The sequence below is a fragment of the Nematolebias whitei genome, chromosome 20, assembly GCF_014905685.2.
Source record: "Nematolebias whitei isolate Nwh7 chromosome 20, NemWhi1, whole genome shotgun sequence".
NCBI lineage: Eukaryota > Metazoa > Chordata > Actinopteri > Cyprinodontiformes > Rivulidae > Nematolebias > Nematolebias whitei.
The window spans coordinates 26,239,092-26,251,030 of NC_056517.1; the positions used below are offsets into that span (position 1 = coordinate 26,239,092).

The 11,939-nt window shown below is 37.7% G+C and overlaps 2 protein-coding genes across 2 annotated transcripts in view; one reads left to right on the plus strand and one right to left on the minus strand.

Annotated features, from left to right (window-relative positions):
- The window catches only part of zfand1 (zinc finger, AN1-type domain 1), a 5,398-nt gene extending 683 nt beyond the window's left edge, over positions 1 to 4,715 (minus strand). The window contains exons 1-7 of the mRNA XM_037694344.1: positions 4,605 to 4,715; positions 4,183 to 4,225; positions 2,837 to 2,876; positions 2,592 to 2,719; positions 2,336 to 2,427; positions 2,110 to 2,228; positions 1,853 to 2,008 (exon numbers count right to left, since the gene is read on the minus strand). Coding sequence (XP_037550272.1) covers positions 1,853 to 2,008; positions 2,110 to 2,228; positions 2,336 to 2,427; positions 2,592 to 2,719; positions 2,837 to 2,876; positions 4,183 to 4,225; positions 4,605 to 4,659 — 633 coding nt within the window. The 5' untranslated portion in view covers positions 4,660 to 4,715. The remainder of the gene's footprint in view (positions 1 to 1,852; positions 2,009 to 2,109; positions 2,229 to 2,335; positions 2,428 to 2,591; positions 2,720 to 2,836; positions 2,877 to 4,182; positions 4,226 to 4,604) is intronic.
- A 394-nt stretch (positions 4,716 to 5,109) lies between these two features.
- On the plus strand, positions 5,110 to 10,938 carry chmp4c (charged multivesicular body protein 4C). The gene is made up of 5 exons (XM_037694348.1): positions 5,110 to 5,447; positions 7,650 to 7,827; positions 8,059 to 8,167; positions 8,277 to 8,403; positions 10,383 to 10,938. Exons 1-5 carry the CDS (start codon positions 5,222 to 5,224, stop codon positions 10,442 to 10,444), a joined length of 702 nt encoding a protein of 233 aa, XP_037550276.1. The 5' UTR covers positions 5,110 to 5,221; the 3' UTR covers positions 10,445 to 10,938.
- The last annotated feature ends 1,001 nt before the right edge of the window (positions 10,939 to 11,939 follow it).

Here is an 11,939-nt window from a genome sequence, read left to right on the forward strand (position 1 = left end):
ATTCGCACTACTGTTTGCATTCGCACTACTGTTTACATTCGCACTACAGTTTACATTCGCACTACAGTTTACATTCGCACTACTGTTTACATTCGCACTACTGTTTACATTCGCACTACTGTTTGCATTCGCACTACTGTTTACATTCGCACTACTGTTTGCATTCGCACTACTGTTTGCATTCGCACTACTGTTTACATTCGCACTACTGTTTACATTCGCACTACAGTTTACATTCGCACTACTGTTTACATTCGCACTACAGTTTACATTCGCACTACTGTTTACTTTCGCACTACTGTTTACTTTCGCACTACTGTTTACATTCGCACTACTGTTTACATTCGCACTACTGTTTATATTCGCACTACTGTTTACATTCGCACTACTGTTTACATTCGCACTACTGTTTATATTCACACTGCTGCTTATATTACACTACCGCTGATATATATATTTTTTACTAGCCTTACTGCATATGTCACTTTACCTACACCAATATCAAGGACTTCATACATACACTATGTACATTCACTTCATATGCTGCTTTGCCACTCACTACAAATATCACTGTCAGGACCTTCATTTCATTTTATTTTTATAGATACACTTTTTAAAATACTTTTTAATACCGCTATAGTGCAATTTAAGACAGTATCATGCTTTTATTATTTCATTTTTTGCTTATGTTTATTAAATGTTTTAATGTTAAATGGTTATTGTTGCACCGGGGTCTGAGAGTAATGCAATTTCGATCCTGTGTATGTCCTGTACATATTGCAGTTTTTGACAATAAAGTGACTTTGAACAAGGTTGAGTCAGGGTTAGGGTTTTGTTTGGATGAAAGATGAAAGGTTTCAACAAAAAGAATCCTTCCAGAGGACATGACTTGACTTTGTTGGATTTTTGGACCTGGATTATTGAGCATGAATCTGAAGATTGAGTCAGGTCCTCTGGATGGATTCTTCTTTGTTGAAAGGTTTTGTCTTTTATCCAAAAGACTTCTTCAGAATGAAGATATGCAAGCTAACAGTCTTATAAGCAGCACCTTCTCATAGTGGATCAACAAGTTTGCTGGCTGAATATCATTTTTTCTTTTCACTGAATTGTCTACTTGACAGTTTTATAAACTTTGCAGTCGTTTCAACTAACCACTCTTTTGTTTGGGCTAAGTTTCTAACCTGACAGCCAGAAGCAGCAGTTTGATAAAGTGTACAGTACACAGTATTTACCTGCTCTTTTTGGTAGCCAAACTTCTGCAGCAATTTGTTTTAAAAATACAACAAATTTCCTGAAATTTTCCTCAAAATTAAGTGATTACATATTTTCTCTATTTGATCTAACGTTTTAAAAAACTAAAATGAGACTTTTCTACTATTGCACAAAACAATCTAAATGACTGTTCTAACGCTAATAATTCTATATCATTTGACATGATTTTTATACAAAACACTATTAAGTTTTTATAGAAACAAAAAGACAATTGGTTTAAAGATAATTGTTTGTAGGTGAACATTTTAAATTGATTTGTGTCTGTGTGCGTGTAGGTAATATAAAATGTAAGTACTGTATCTATTTACGTAATTAGGTGATGTATAAAAATGCCACTTAGCTTTCTGTAACACACATCTCACTAGCAGCTATCCTGAAAATGGGCCTGAATGGTGATCAAACTAAACGTCATAATGAAATGTATGCTTGCACAATAACTTATTCTGTAAATATGCAGAACACTTTTCTGACATATGACGGACGACTAATGAAGATTGTACATTAAGGGAATAAAGTAGCTGTTGTAAATGTTGTGTAAATGTGTTTTAAAACATTTTCTCTGCTTTTTTTTTTTTTTTACCTTTGCTGTCAGTATATTATTGTTGTTCTTGAGGCTGGCTAAAGAGGCGGCATAATCCACAACTTTGCCCACACTCCATTTGGAAGAGAAGAACATGGACTGGCTGCAGTCTTTGGCTTCTTTTGGAAGATACACCTGAAAATAGGCTCTTTCTGTCTGAAAAGCATAAAAGATTGGAAGAGGCTCAATTAATGAGTAACGTGCCAAGAAGCTGTAATGACCATTAAATTTACAACTAAAAGCAAACAGAGCTTTACCTGTGGCAGTCCCTTGTCTCCTGCAGCATGCAGCTTCAGTTTCATAAGAGCTACCTTTGCTGCAGTGGCTGCATTCTTTGCTCCTTTGCGCCCTTTGCTTTTGGATCCGTCCTTTGACTCTGAATGGACGAGGAGATGAATGAGATGCTTTAGTGTTTTAGTGATGAGGGATGAGAACACTGGCTAAAACTGAATCTGCTGCAGCTTTGCACTTTGTTTTACTGACCAACTATCTTTTGTACCAGCTCTTTGGTGGCAGACATTCGAGGCTTTTGGACTTCCAAGTTCTCACACTTGTGGTCATCTTGATGACGATGGCTACAGGGAATAAAAGAAACAAAATAAACTGTTTCTGCAAAGCAATAGACTGTAAAAAAATAAAAATAAACCCCTTGGTTTGAAGTGTAAATGACAACAGCAAACTAAAAAATGTTTTTCATTATAAAGGAGTAAATTAAGTACATTAAAAATGATAAACCTACGCCAAACAGAATTGTTTTTCACACTGTGGACATAAAACTGGCAGCAGTTCTTTTCCCTTGCAGTCTTCAAATGAGCATGGATAGCTCGAGCTACCAACAGCCGTCTGGGATTCCCTTTTAACTGGCTCCTGATAAAAAAATAAAAAACAAGATTATAAACATAACAGCCACACTAAAGGGTCCGGAGAAGTCTATCAGTAGCAAACTTGACTTTTAAGAAAAACTTGCCATATATAGTAGCCTACCTTTGAACATGAATGGGTGTCTCTGCTTCTGTGCTCAAGACTGAGACAGAAAAAAGAATGTCACAATAAAACAAAAACATGATGTTAAGATGTTTCTTATTTAGACTGGTCCTATGGTTTTGATCTGCTCAGAGACTGGATTATAATTAAATTATGACCCGGTTCTGACTGGGTTAAACTGGGCCAGCAAACTCTTAAAAGAGAGTCTCCCTGATGATTCAATATCTGTCACGGAATAGAGTTTGATCTGCTTGCCACATCACGTAGAAAGGCTTTGGAGCACCGTCTCATATTTCCTAACACGTCAGTCCACATAAGATCCCTGAGATCACACTTGGCCACGCCCCCTCATACACTGACAGGTTGAGCTCCACTTCTGTGAAGGTGGAGTCTTTAGGGCCCTATAAATTAATAATGACACGAGACATCGGGGCTCTTCTTCCGGGTCTGTGGCGTCACAGACTGTAGAGTCCAGCGCTGTGAATTGTAATCTTTTACTGCCTTTTCGAATATAATTTGATAAAACTTAATTGATGTTTCCTTGATTTATTGACTAGTATAGTTGCCACTTCTGAGGAAGGTTCGAGCCAGGGGTAAAGACGTGGGCTGGAGGGGGTTTCCGGATCCGGTGGCCCGCAGCCAGCTCCCGTCTTTAACAGTTGGTGCCGTGACCCGGATCGATGTCTCATATTTCCTAACACGTCAGTCCACATAAGATCCCTGAGATCACACTTAGCCACGTCCCCTTGTACACTGACAGGTTGAGCTCCCCTTCTGTGAAGGTGGAGTCTTTAGGGCCCTATAAATTAATAATGACACGAGACATCGGGGCTCTTCTTCCGGGTCTGTGGCGTCACAGACTGTAGACACAGACTGTAGACACAGACTGTCCAGCGCTGCCTTTTCTAATAATATAATATAATATATAATTTGATAAAACTAAATTGACGTTTCCTTGACTTATTGATTAGTATAGTTGCCACTTCTGAGGAAGGTTCGAGCCGGGGGTAAAGACGTGGGCTGGAGGGGTTTCCGGATCCGGTGGCCCGCAGCCAGCTCCCGTCTTTAACAATGACAAATACTCTTAAACATCAAAGATGAAAAGTATCAAATGATATTTACTCATTGCCCCTGTAGATTTTTTTTCTTCCATTAGTTATAAAGGCTGAAATTGAAACCTCTTTCACATTTTAGGACAAATGTGCCACTAATATGAACAAGTTAGACCCTGTATGTTTAAAAAAGTAAAAAAAACCTGATTTGTATAACTCAGTTTAAAAACGTTTGTTTGACTTAATTTAAGACCAATATCTTCCAAGTCTGAAAGAGACTTTATACGTACTTACCAATAAACGCCACTGCAGAAGTCACACACAAATGGAAGAAAATCTATAACAGTATAATTAGAAAAACTGTCGGTCAGGACAAGGAGCAACACAAAGGCAAGAAGTTTGAGAAAAAAAGTATCACAAAGCCCAAAATTCTAGAGGAATCAAATACAAAGTTATCCAAAAGTAGCTCATCTGACTTGTAATTTAAGGAAAGACTTGACTAAAAAGCAAAACAACAAAGCTGAATAATTTAATCACACTGCTGTTTGTTTACAAGACGCAGTGACAGCAGCTAGCATACCTGCAACGCTACGGTGCTAAAGAAGCTAACAGGCTAGCCATGCTACCGAGACATCAGGCTTTTCATTTTAACCAGCAAAATAAAAGCACACTTAAATATTTTTATTTGTAATGCTTTTTTAAAAACCACAACGGACCTTTCAGATTGCAGGAATCTACTTGACAATGTTTCCCAATGTCTAACCCGGCCATTAGTTAGCTATGTTGAGCCAAAGTCTTCTTCTTTGCGGTTAGCAAGAACGTCGTGGAACCGTAGCGACACCTAGCGGTAGGAAAGATTAACTGATGCGCCCCATCTAACTCAAATAAAATAAAAATAATAATTTTCCCTCTCCGAAATTTTACAGAAATTAAACATTAAAACATTACATACATTCCATTTATAAAATATCCCGGATTCATCCAGAATAAAATCTATATTTTTGAAGAATTAGTTTGTGAGATATATTTTAAATTAAACGTACTTTATTTAGTTTATCGCTAAATATTTGTCATTATTCATGCAGATTTATAATTTATATCCATGAATGAACAGGTTGTTCTGACAGGTGAAAGGCCTGGTGACGCCCTGACGTCACAAGGTGTGCCGAAAGGTGCGTTCACTGCCAGGGTTGAACGGAAAACACAAAAGTCGTCTAGCAGGAAAATCTGCAACTCACCCGCCTGTGAAACAGCACGGATCGTCTCGGATTCTGTGGAGTTCGTGTGTTTGTATATTTTGATAAGTTCCACGTTTACTGTCAAAGCTGCTAAAATGAGCAAAATCTCGAAGCTTTTCAAGGGCAGCTCATCTAGCAGCTCGAGTTCGTCCAGCTCTTCAAAGTCCAAACACCGGTCGAAGGGAGGTCCGTCTCCTCAGGAGGCCATCCACAAGCTCCGTGAAACGGAGGAGATGTTGACCAAGAAGCAGGAATACCTGGAGAACAGAATACAACAAGAAGTAGCCACAGCTAAGAAACATGGCACGAAAAACAAGAGGGGTAAGGTTTTCTTCTCACCTGCACAGGTGCTGGCGCTGTACTCAACACCTTCAGTTCAGAAATGTGTAATCAGTGCAGCTTCAAAGTGGCCTTTTCAGGTACATGTTAAAAAAAGTCACTTTGAATATGTTAACCTCCTCAGTAATTATATCTGAGTTGTTTTTACTTGACTTTATCTGCTGCTGAGAATCACCTGCCATGTAAACAAAGCAGGAGTCCTGGATGCGCACCATTTACTGCCCAGCTGACATAACGGCTTTAGCTGGGTAGGCGGAGACTGCGTTTCAATTTGAAGCTGTGTATTAGAGCTGTCACGATAACACATTTTGCTGGGCGATTAATTGTCTCAGAAATTATTGCGATTAACAATAATATTGTTTGAAATTTGACAGTAATTAGTAATTATTGTCAAATTTAAGAAGAAATGTTGGTTAATTTGTTGTGAGTGTAATACCATTTTGACCACCAGATGGCAGTATAAGACTGTTTGAGCCGTAGGAGGGATAGTGAGGGAGCGAGCAGTGTGTTTCTTTAAGAAAAATGGGAGGGAGGCTGCTTTACGTGACATGGGATGTCTCTCCTTCCTTTTCTTCGGTTTTCAAATTGGCGGATGCTCGGTGCGGTTTGAGCTCTTTAGCATAGCATTTTTCACACAAAGCTTTTAATAAAAAATAGTAAACAAGTTCTCAGCTTCTTTTTTCAGAGAAAAACAACTTTTTACACAAAGGCATGGGCTTCAAGCGTGAATTTTTGGAGCTTTGACAAGACAAAGTCCCCCCCCCCCCCCCCCCCCGAGGTCGGCCTGTTAGCTTAGCTCATAGCTTAGCTTCTCAGCTTAGCTGCTTTTTAACAATCGAAAAACGCAATTTTAGATGGTTAAAATGGATTTTAAAGAGAAAGTTAGGGGTCAGTAAAGAGTACCGGACTTGAGCTTGTTGTCATTCAGTGTCTTCAGTAGAAAGAGAGACATGAAAAAACGATAAAGCCGATAAATGAAAATGAGGTTGATAATTTTCATTTATCATGCAATTCGTTATTGTTTATTGCGCGGCATGCCTACTATGTATCAGCCAAATACCCCTTTGAGACCCAGCCATAGACATGTTAAATTAATTATATGGAGTAAAGAATATCATACAGTTTTTAAACCCAGCGACTAAACCATGTGGCTGATGTAAACAAAACAAAGTTGTTTATGGAATCTGCGGAGTATTATAAATTACCGGCTCTTTGATAAACAGCAATATCTGGTGTGTTGTTCATTTAAGTTGTCAACTGTCAAATTACATAATAAATATAGATTGTGCTAACCAGATTTAAGGTGATAACTCTTCACTCTAAACTCTTTGCCTTCCAAGAGGCTCCTCCCCTCCCCCCTTGTCGCCACTTCTACCCGGGTCATCGCCCGGCTGATTCAAAAGTAACACACCTAGAAACAATTGAACTCAAAGACAGTTACGCCTTCAAGTTTATCAATGTTTAAAGTAAAAAAAGCTTAGGTTATTACTTTTGTATAGGTTATTAAACAGCTTATTTCAGTTTTACAATAACAAATTATTTTTTAAATAAACCATTTGAAATCAGAATATAATTAGAATATTATATTTCTTAGAATTCCTGCACTTCATCAAAGCTTTTTTTTTTTTTTTTTTGGCTTGAGTAATATTTTTCTGTTTTGGCTTGTGAATTAAACAAAAGGGCACTTTTTTTTTTAAACAAATTGAAGATTCACACAGTTATTAAGCTTGAAATCTTCAAATATTCTTTAGTTGAACAAAAGGAACAGCTTTAAACTTGAAGGCGGCCATGTTTTAGTTGCTTGTTGTGAACCCAGCAGGTGGAGGTATGGACTGGAACATTAGACTCCTGTAACTACTGTGAACTCTACACCACCTAAATGGTTTGCTGGAGTTTGTTCACCATGTTTGAACGTTTAAAAACGCATGAAAAAAAAGTCATAAAAAGGAGAAATATTTCACAAAGCCTGTGAGTTCTTCCCTCCCTGTGCAGAAATCCTGCAGCTCTACCCGCTGCGAGGTGCTTTCTTAGCTGCGTTCCTTAGTGAATCATCTCGGACTAATAATAAACCTCGTCATGTAAAGGGAGGAACTGTGTATCTGTTCTCTGTTCACGCCCAACTCTTCATAAACAGAAAGGGATCTTTAAGAAATGGCTTGATTCCTCCATCATCTTCACTTGCAGCCGCCCTGCAGGCCCTGAAGAGGAAGAAGCGCTTGGAGCAGCAGCTGACTCAGATCGACGGCACGCTCTCCACCATCGAGTTTCAGAGAGAAGCTCTGGAGAACTCGCACACCAACACGGAGGTCCTGAAGAACATGGGCTTTGCTGCCAAGGCCATGAAGAAGGTCCACGAGAACATGTAGGAGCCTGGTATTAAACATAAAACCCGACATGTTCTTATTAATAAAACAACAGTGTGAAACAAAAATGAATCCGCACAAGTTACCTGATGAAGACCTCGTTATTTTGTTGAGAAGGCGTGCATTATTTATAAACTTTTTTAAATTTTTTATATTTTACTTTTTTGCATTTGTTACAAATTTAAATTTTGCATGTTTAATTTGTTCCTGTTCTCATTTCTCAATTTTAGGGACGTTGACAAAATAGATGATCTGATGCAGGATATCACGGAGCAACAAGACGTGGCTCGGGAGATCAGCGAAGCCATCTCCGGGCCTTTTGGCGAACAATTCGATGAGGTTTATGTTAATTTTTTTTCTAATGACCCACATTAAAAAATATATATATATATCTGTCGCTTATTATGCATCTTTTGCTAATCTGTGTTTATTTCTTTTTTTTTTTTAGGACGAGCTGCTTGCGGAGCTTGAGGAGCTGGAGCAGCAGGAGCTGGAGGACAACGTGAAGAGTATGGGCGGGCTGCCCAGCGTTCCCAGCTCCAAACTGCCTTCAGTCCGACCCAGTCAGCGTGCAAGTGAGTTCAAAACAAAGCCCTGTCATGCAACGTTACTCTCGGTCATCTCTGCACAAGTTATCTGCAGCGTAGATCCACGTTTGAAATGAGCTCCTATGAAAGCTGCACAAAAAAACATAATTTTACCTCCAGATGTTCATGCATGAACAGCTGATTACAATGGGTTAAAAAAAACTTTTAAGTATCTTAACCTAGAGTTACGAGCAGGAAGTCTTTTATAAGATAATTAAGAATTCAGGCATCATTTATTATAAACTAACATGTTTTCATCTTCCTATATAAGTTGGTAACTGTCAGTGACAGGTGATGGAGGCAGGAGGAACAGGTTTTGATCATTACAGCTGCTGGATACAGTTGATGCTTGTGTATGGACAATGATTGAAGCATATTGATAATCAATATGCATGCTTGCATGGAACAAAAATTAAGTTTTAGTAAAAGTGATGTGAAGCCTCACTGGCTTCAGATGTAAGTGTAAGTGCTATGAGGAATGCAGTAAAACGTTTACCAGTAGTTAAAAAATTAACATGGCAAGAGCAGCAGCCAAAGAGAGACTACACGAGAGAAAATTACAGCCCATAAAAAACAGTAACAAATAAAACCAAACCAATTAAAAAAAACAAACATCAGAAACGTGGAGATCTATTCTATTACTGGAACTCCAATGGAACTGGAACACCTGCTTTTCTCAGGTGAAAGATTTAATAGTTGGAACATTTTTCAACATACCCCAACTGTTGCATTTGTAGCATTTTGCAGGAAATAAAGAAAAGCAAATGGAGGTGAATTTGTTTTTGTGTTTTGCGGTGATTTTGACTGTGAAGGTGCATTTATCGTTTGTTTTTTTATGCAAATTCTGTCATCGCAATGCACAAAATTTGCTCTGATGTGAGCACACATCCACACGCTGTGTAATGGATGTGTGTAGCAGCAGGATGTTACCGAGATAAATTAGATAGGCTAATGAAGAGCGATATTGTTCCACTAAAAAATAAAATAAAAACAAATCTGGGAACGAGAGCAGATCCAAACTAGGTAGTGAAATCCTCTCTCGGCACCATGACAGTGATTCTGTCTCACTATCAGTCAGATTGTTTAATACTGGGCAGCTCGTGTCGGCCACTTGCTTCAGGTAGGATGGGACTGTAGAAACAGAAATTTTTTTAATAGAAAACCTGCCAGCAAACAGAGTTAGTTCGGTGTCTGTTTCTATGGTGACAGACAAGTTTCATTTAACTTTCTAAAGCAAAAAAACTCAGCCTTTATTGTAACCTCAAGGTTTACTCAGAGTTCCCATAAAAAACGCTTTCCTGAAGAAATAAAATTATTATAGTTACAAAAAACAAGTTGAGATGATCACTATAACGTAATTTTTTTTTTTTTTTTTTGTAGAAAAACTGAGAGATGTTCTCATTATTTAAAATGAAATATTTACCTGCGTCTGGAGATAATGAAGCTTGTTTTGTTGTGATAACGGCTCGAGTATGTTAGCTTGAAATATCAAGGCCTCTTTTCTCAATTTCACAAGTCCATACTTAATTATTTGGATCCATAAAAGCGAATTTTATCATCAAGACTATAAATTATTTTAATATTAACTGAAAACATGAAAGTCTCTGGTTAATATGAGATCAGAACAGTCACGCCAGCAACTGACTGATGCTGAAAAAGTCCAATCAGGAAGAGTTTAGCCAACCAAGTTACACGTGCATGACTTGTTTTACAGTGCGGAAAAAAGAATCTGGCGTTAGCACAGGAACCAGTCACTTTTGCTCCATGTTCACAGGATTATCTGTAACAGAATTCAGAATTCATAATCTGAAGAAAACGCATCAAATTGAAACATTTCAGGCACTTCTTTTGTTAGTTTTCAGAGTTTTCAGGTGGCCAATTAAACAAAACTATAATTATATGTGCTCTCAATAAGAGAAGAAAGTAGAAAATTTAAAACTCTATAATGATTTTTTTTTTTTTTACAGCAACCAGAAGAAAGGTTGAAGAGGACGATGACATGCACATGCTGGCATCGTGGGCAACATAAGTTCATTACAAAGATGCTGCACAGAGACTGTGTCAATTACAATCCCTTTGAGTTAAATTTTTTCTACTTTTCTATTCGTACAACACGAAGAGCTTTATTTTTGTTTGTTCTGCTTTTTGTTTAAATCATTTTAATTAAAAGTGAAGGAATAAAGAGACTAAAATTAGGATTTTTCTGTACCCGGGCCCTTATTTCTTTGATTTTACAGTGATCCTAATTAAACAGTCCAGAGGGCATTACATTTAAACTGTAGGTGTCATGAGTGTGTAACAAGGTAGTGACTCCCACCTTTAACAAATAAAGCAGAACTCCACTTTTCCACGTGTAGTAAATGAAATATTTTTAAAATCCGAATCAGCTTTATTGTCGTTGCACAGAAGCACAATGAAATTTAATTTCAGAAACACAAACAACATAGACATGGGTAGACGGGGAGCCTGAGGCTGCAGCCTCATGAGAGGCGCTGCCGCTCTGAAAATGAGTGAGTAATTGTGTTTAACAGGGATTTTAATATTAATCAAAAGATTAGTGATTATATATTTTTTAATTACTGAGCAGCCCTACAAGAAACTCCAAATGTTCTGGCTTTTAAAAATATTTTTTTTAATTTTTTTTAGTTGTTCTACACGTTGTTTAGATTTCATTAAGCTATAAATGTTGTGCTTTGTATAAAAGCTGAAATTACTGAATGAAAGTGCACTTTTCATCACACAAACTGGGAGACTGCTGGGCATGAGTGCTTTTCATCCAGAAGTCAAAGGAATACTTTTTGAAAGTGGAATGTGATAAAACTATTCTCATTGTCTATTACATTGTTTTTGTAATTGTTTGAAGCTGCCCATATTTCTTCCCCATACAAGTGGAAGGAGGAGCTGTGACCAGAGGAGATTAAAGCTAAACTTTTGTCATCATGTCTGGCACAAACTTAACACCTCTCTTCATGCTGAGAACATGTCTATACAGTGAAGCATGGTGGTGGCAGCATCATGCTGTGGGCATGTTTTTCATCAGTAAATGCAGATTTATTTTAGAGAGATTTAATCCCAGCCTGGCACCTTTTTGGATGGAGTTTGCATGTTCACTGCATGCATGGGTTTCCTCCCACAGGCCAAAGTAAAGGATGCTGGATGTGGGCACCAGTGAACCCCGCGACTCGAAAAGGAAGAGGCGGGTAATGATAATGGATGGATTTAATAAAGATCAGTGGGATGTTGATGTGATTTGTTTTATTTTTTTATTCAACCCTATGTATGTCTCTAATTTTGTCCCTAACATGTACAAACCGGATTCCAAAAAAGTTGGGACACTAAACAAATTGTGAATAAAAACTGAATGCAATGATATGGAGATGGCAAATGTCAATATTTTATTCGTAATATAACAGATGACAGATCAAAAGTTTAATCTGAGTAAATGTAACATTTTAAAGGAAAAATATGTTGATTCAAAATTTCACAGTGTCAACAAATCCCAAAAAAGTTGGGACAAGTAGCAA